Below are 6,650 nucleotides of genomic sequence, written 5' to 3'. Positions count from 1 at the left end.
GAAAGGTCAAACTAGTCATTTCATAGGGATTGAATGAACTAGCACTCACGGTATCATAGTGAGTGACCAAAGCCACAAAGATAACCTAGCAGAGGACGATTGTTGCAAAAATTACAGCCTTTTGGACTTGATCCAAAGAAAACAACATAAATTTGAACTATTTTACAGTCTTCTCTAATAAATAAGAATAACTTCTTGTATCTGTGAGTAGTAGAGAATGACACTTAGAGAAGATAACTTGGTTTTTTTTAGACACATGCAAAACCACATTGATATTTAAGCTTGATGGTCTTGTATAAACATAGTAAAGTTATGTGGCCGATATGTGAAATATTGTAGCACATTGGTAGCTTTCGTCTTATCATACATAAATATTATGACCTTACACATTTGATGACTATATTTTTAGAAGTAAAAAATACAACATGGTTTTGATGTGAATATCTTAATTCATAACAATAATATGGTATAATTTTGATTTGATCTTCGGATAAACTAAATCTTCAAATCTTGTTCTTTAGGTTGTAGATTGTGTATTGAAGTTATTGTTAATTCAAGTTTCAGGCCAGAGAAAAAGTTCATTGAAGAAATTGTGAAGAACATACACCGTAGATTACATATACACTTACGGAGTGCTCAACCTCTATTTATTGGGATGGACTATCATATTAATTTCATCACTTCATGGTTGAAAGATGGATCCTCACATATGGCGGATATACTCACTATTTATGGCATAGGCGGGATCGGGAAGACATCTTTAGCCAAACATATATATGGGCTATATTGTCATGAATTCCAGAGAAGCAGCTATATTGATGATATCACTAGGAAATGTAATGGAAATTTTAATGGGTTGCTTGATTTACAAGAACAACTCTTCAATGAAATTTCCAAAACAAGTTCAATAAGATTTCATGATGTATCAATATACACCACAAGGATAGAGAATGCACTAGCCCGTAGAAGGGTCTTTCTAGTTCTTGATGATATCACCACTCTTGATCAGTTGGATTCATTACTTGGAAGCAAAGGTTTTCATCCCGGAAGCAAAGTTATAATAATAACAAAGGACTCATGGTTGACAGAAAGTTGTGCACTTTTCAAAACAAACATTAAACCCAACCATGCAATGCATTTCCTTGAAGGATTAGATGAGATTCAATCACAACAGCTTTTGTGTTCTCATGCATTTAGGTGCAACTATCCCAAGGCAGGTTATGAAGAGGTGTCAGATAACCTAGTGAAGTATTGTCAAGGACATCCATTAGCTCTTAAAGTTTTGGGTAAGTCTCTACATAATCAAGATGTAGCTTACTGGGAAGGGTGCATAGAAGGTCTAATGAAAGAAACAAATTCTCGTATAAATAATGTATTGAGAATGAGCTTTGATGCTTTACCATGTAACAATGATAAGGAGTTGTTTAAGCACATTGCTTGTTTTTTTGTTGGAATAGATAAAGATGTTAGTGAAACAATATTAAATGCATGTGATATAAATACAAGATCTGGGATCACAGATCTCGTTGACAAATGCCTTCTTAGTATAGGACTGAATAATGAATTGAAGATGCATCAGTTGATTCAAGAGATGGGAAGATGGGAAGTACGTCAAGAGTCACTTGACAAACCATGGAAGCGAAGTCGATTATGGTGTCATGAGGAGTCATTTAGAGTGTTAAAACAAAAAAAGGTAAGAGGCCATTTATGCTTGTAGTATTGTGCATGTTCAAAGGATTTTGTATTATCTGATTTTTTTCTATTTTTTTTCAATGTGTTTCTTCTTACTTCTTAGGGAAAGGGAAATGTTCTAGGCCTTGCTCTTGACATGCGCATGATTGAGAAAGAGAAGTTGGGTGCATCATTTGAGCTGAAAACGGATGCATTTAGTAACATGGATAATTTGATGCTACTACAACTTAATTATGTGCATATGAATGGGTCTTATGAGAACTTTCCTGAGGAATTAAGAGGCTTGTGTATGCATGGGTTTCCTTTAAAGTCTATATCTTTAGACTTACCGATGATGAATTTGGTTGCTCTTGACATGTCATATAGCAATATTGAATCATTTGTCGGTTGTGATAGTAATCCACGGCTTGACAAGAGGCAAAAGGTAACTTATCTTCACTCATTATTCTTCCATGTTGAGTTAATGAAATTCACTACTATTCTAACTTATTTCCTTTGTTTTTGAAGTGGGACAGATCACGCTTAAAAGACAATAAGCTACTTGGATCATTGAAGATTCTTAATTTAAGTTTCTGTAAAGAACTTCGTAGTCTTGGTGAATTTGAGCAACTTCCTACACTTGAGAGGTTAATAGTTAGAAATTGCATTAGTTTGGTTGAGGTCTGTGAATCAATTGAGAAATGTGTTGACCTTGCCTTCATCGATCTTAGCTACTGCAAAAAGATTGAAAAACTTCCGAGAATCATAAGCATGTTGAAGAGTGTTAAGACAATGTTGCTAGATGGTTGTAGTCTTGGTAAATCTCGTATCCAGATTAGGGATATGGATTCACTAGAATTGTGCAAAGGTAACAACATTAGCATAAACAAAAGGACCTATTTCTCTACCTTTGAGGGTGCCATACCAAGTGATTTGAAGTTCTTTGCAATGTCTTTACCGAGGACTTTAGTAAGGTTGTCACTTGTAAATAGCAATTTGTTCACTGAATCCTTTCCCATGGACTTCAGTTGTCTATCCATGTTAAAGGAATTATATTTAGATAGCAATCCCTTCGATTCCATGCCCAGTTGTGTGAGAACCCTTCCTATACTTGAGATACTTAGTATGGAGAATTGTACAAAATTGGAGTTAGTTGAGTGCCCTCCACGCACTTTAAGAGCATTGTTGTTCGATTCTAATGATCTGGTTAATGTAAAAAAAGTTTTATTTGATCCGGAAATGTCCCCACTAGAGTTACCATTTACCTTGATAACTGTTGAACATTGGTTGTATGAAATTGAGGGCATTGTGAAAGTCCAAGAAATAGTAGGTGTTGAGGAAAAGGTATTACATAGATTGGGTTGGGCTGATTTAGAATTCCATAATGAAAAGTGCGTGGGAAGTAATTCTTCATCAGAACTTGGAATCCAGGTTTTGTTCAGTTAACTGTCCATGTTTATGTGAATATGTATAATGTAATTGTTATGGATATTAATTAAGCTGGTTGTATTTGGCAGACGATGTTTTATGAATTTGGAATATTCAGCACAATGTTTGAGGCAGAAGAGATACCAAGTTGGTTTAGGCATAGAAGCATGGGTCCATCAATATTATTTACCATCCCATCATCATCATCTCCAAACAACCTCCTTACAGGAATCAACTTTTGCTCTCTGCACACAGAGAAACCTACCGATGAGTGGCCTCTACTTCCAGATGATAATCCGCTCCCTTTTCCTCCAATAATGACAATTAGTAATATAACAAAGAACCGCATGTGGATATACGAACGTCACTTGGAAAAAATTGTGGAAAATGGAAAGTGTTGGGTGTTGTTAAGTCATTGGATGTTTGGGATGAATGAGATGGACGTTGGTGACTATGTTACTATTACTGTTACCCTGCCGTTTTTTAAATTTGTAAAGGAGTGTGGGGTGAGTCTTGTATATGCTAATGGAGAAAACAATGATGAAGAAGATGCATTGGGTTATTACAAATCATGGAATCACATAATTGGTGGAGATCTCTCTCATTTTCAAACAACAACAGGACAATACATCCTAAACTACTATCGATTTTTTCTTCCTTACATAAAATTGTATCCCTATCACCGTAAATTCATTACGGATGGCCCCGACTATCAAGGTAGATGTCATTTTTATTAAATATATTCTTATTGTCATGTCTCATTTATAATGATTTCATCCATGACCCAACTTTTTTAATATATGGATCGTAACTTAAATCTTTTAAGCAAATGGATCTTATGACCCAAATCCACCCATTTTTTTTTATCGATTTTATTGACCTATAAGACAAGATTTTGTCTTTATAAAATATAAAAACCAAAAGTTGTACTTTTAATTTTTATATGAATGGAAAAAGTAATAATCCGTCTAAATGGGTTGATTTGTTATGTAGTTGACTATGTCTTTTGATATGCTGGACCATATAAATATATTTATGCTCAATACAACTTGTGTTCAGGACAAAAGAAAGGGTCCTGGTTTAGAGCTTTATCTCAAAGGAATCCTGGATTAATTGGTAGCAGACGTGAGGTATGCTTTTTTCACACCCAAACATTTCTATCATCACAGCATAAAAATGCGTACACAACCAAATATGTTACATCATATCTCCATATACTTAGTTGACTTTTACTTTTCCTTTATTGATCATTAGGGTAAGGGGGAATCTTCAACGTCTCATTATTCACCTGAAAGTGCTTGAGAAAGAGAGGCTGCATGCATGTAACCGAACTACTCTGAATCAATCATGTGAAACTCTATGAGTTCTATCCTAATTTTCCACAAGAATTAAGATAGTTTGCTCGTTGTCACACTTGGTGCCCATATGTGAAATGTTCTGGGCTTTTGTTTTCATATATTTTTTTTATTTATCTTTGATTGCGAAAGATAGGTGATAAACAATATTTAATGTTACTATATTAGTTTTTAAATGTATGTTTGTATGTGTGTTATGTCTCGGCCCTTTGCATATCTCGCCCATTCTTTGTAATTTGTATTTTATATGTGTGTATAATGAGAAGGGTAAAGAGACAGGAAGATAAATTGATTTCAGTTAATACATGTGTGAGGAACATGATGTAAGTCTCTGTGTTGTACAGATTGCTTTATATATATTCGATATTTTTGCAGAGTTTCCATGATTCTCATGATTTTTGCATTGCTTTAGGCGTCTTTGTCATCGGCAATTGCCGCCACGAAACCCCACCATGAACTACCACCCAACATCAGTGTTAAGTTGCCTTGAGTTTAAGTAGTATTATAAAATTGTGCTATGGCCATTAAATTTCTGCTCATATTGAGGACTTAAATAAGCTTCTTAGATGCCCTAGGATAAGACATTCAACAGTAATTAGATGTATATATATGGTACATGTTTAAGAACTTGAATATACTTGTGGGTTGCTAAACAGTTTGAAACTTTCAATATTGGCAACACGGAGTACCTTCATCTCATTTCTTTTCTGAATAATTAAAAACAAATTTGTAAACTATTTATTTGTATTCATAAAAGGGGATTTTCGAATGATCTAAGCATGAAAGTCTGGTTCCAGTTGTTTGCTGATTTTTGCGGTTCCAACACTAGTGATTTCAAAATTACAAAAATTTTGCCTTTTCATCAGGCTTGGTTGTGAATTCCGTCCCTCTGTTTAACAGCTGTTATTGTACATATGTTAAAATGTTACTATTTTGCACTGTATTTTGGATTTTTATTTGTATATTTATTTTATTCAAATTATTAACCTAAAAAACCCCCCAACCCCTTTACCCAGCCCCGTCTTTCCTCTTCCATGTGTCCCCTTCTCTTTTCGGCAGGATGCCACTACCACCAATTTCCTCACATAACCGGTGACCGACATGTACCAACCCTAGCCATTTCCTTCATTTTTACAAATCGCCGCCGTGTTCAAACTCTAGCCTCCAATGTCTTCCAAATTCTAGCCTCCATGTATCCCACACTTGCTTAATTAGTAGCACCGAACCCTCATATTTGGAATGTGCTCTAACCTCCATCGCGATACATTTCTCTTATCGGAGAACCTCAAATGCTATGTTCACTGTTTCTGACAAAGAAACTTACTCTAGTTACCACTGTTACTAACTCCGACGAACCATAACTACCTGTGTTGTCATATTTGATGCTACTTTCTGGATACACGGTTGTATAGCTATAAAACAGTTTGCGGTTTCTGAACAATAATCACTAAACCATGAACTATTGTAGACAGCGAGTGTGAACAACTGAAAATCCGAAACCCTAAAAAACCAATGGGCATTCTTTACATTTATGGAAATGTATATCTGCACAAATGGTTGGAAATAACATATCACTAGACTACATTTCGCTATAACATGCTAATACTTATGTGATGTGATAAAAACACACGTATACCGCATCACATTTAGACCATACCCGGTAAAGGCTTATATCAGCCATCTCATGTTGATTCTTTACGTCGGTGCTGAAAGCAGCTGGCGGCAAAACTATCCCAGGAGCATTATCAGGCCTTCTCTCTAGAAGCAAAGATATCCATAGCATATTTTGTTGTCGATGACACATGAATAAAAGAGAGTAAATTACCTAAGTAATTGTTTATTGTATAATGATAACATCCAAATATAAATAACTTACATCACAACCTAACAAACAGTACTAAATTTCCCCATTTAAAAGTATAATATCCATCACCACCCGATAGACAAGATAATAGTGAGCAAACAATATCAAAAGTTTGCACTTCTTATATAGCGTGTAAATATTTCCGTCCACGCAATAGTCCAAAAAAGATGGGTATACACAGTTACTTCCTTTATTTTACATCTATACACATGGAGACTTTAACCTAATCGAAATATGTGTCTATCATTGCGTACGCCTAAGTGGTAATGGTAGGTTTTGGTAATATGTCCAAGAAATCTCAATGATATCTTCCTTATGTGAGGGTACATCTG

General features: G+C 35.0%; 2 protein-coding genes across 2 annotated transcripts; both read left to right on the top strand.

The window, feature by feature from the left end:
- The first annotated feature begins 709 nt into the window (after positions 1 to 709).
- LOC145061772 (disease resistance protein RUN1-like) lies at positions 710 to 3,117 on the top strand. Its single transcript, XM_079009337.1, has 3 exons — positions 710 to 1,693; positions 1,796 to 2,116; positions 2,200 to 3,117. Exons 1-3 carry the CDS (start codon positions 710 to 712, stop codon positions 3,115 to 3,117), a joined length of 2,223 nt encoding a protein of 740 aa, XP_078865463.1.
- LOC145070989 (uncharacterized) lies at positions 2,046 to 4,830 on the top strand. Its single transcript, XM_079017942.1, has 4 exons — positions 2,046 to 2,116; positions 2,200 to 3,816; positions 4,159 to 4,229; positions 4,354 to 4,830. Exons 2-4 carry the CDS (start codon positions 3,192 to 3,194, stop codon positions 4,399 to 4,401), a joined length of 744 nt encoding a protein of 247 aa, XP_078874068.1. The 5' UTR covers positions 2,046 to 2,116; positions 2,200 to 3,191; the 3' UTR covers positions 4,402 to 4,830.
- The last annotated feature ends 1,820 nt before the right edge of the window (positions 4,831 to 6,650 follow it).

This window comes from Lactuca serriola, chromosome 1 (genome assembly GCF_051521515.1).
Source record: "Lactuca serriola cultivar US96UC23 chromosome 1, Lser_US96UC23_V15, whole genome shotgun sequence".
NCBI lineage: Eukaryota > Viridiplantae > Streptophyta > Magnoliopsida > Asterales > Asteraceae > Lactuca > Lactuca serriola.
This window is presented reverse-complemented; position numbering and strand designations above follow the sequence as displayed.

Excerpts from the sequence above, each read along its gene's own strand:
- LOC145061772 (XM_079009337.1), top strand. The coding sequence starts at position 710 with ATGGCGGATATACTCACTATTTATGGCATAGGCGGGATCGGGAAGACA. Across the intron at positions 1,694-1,795 it reads GAGTGTTAAAACAAAAAAAG|GGAAAGGGAAATGTTCTAGG; the intron begins GTAAGAGGCCAT and ends CTTACTTCTTAG. Across the intron at positions 2,117-2,199 it reads GGCTTGACAAGAGGCAAAAG|TGGGACAGATCACGCTTAAA; the intron begins GTAACTTATCTT and ends TTGTTTTTGAAG.
- LOC145070989 (XM_079017942.1), top strand. The coding sequence starts at position 3,192 with ATGTTTTATGAATTTGGAATATTCAGCACAATGTTTGAGGCAGAAGAG. Across the intron at positions 3,817-4,158 it reads GGATGGCCCCGACTATCAAG|GACAAAAGAAAGGGTCCTGG; the intron begins GTAGATGTCATT and ends ACTTGTGTTCAG. Across the intron at positions 4,230-4,353 it reads TAATTGGTAGCAGACGTGAG|GGTAAGGGGGAATCTTCAAC; the intron begins GTATGCTTTTTT and ends ATTGATCATTAG.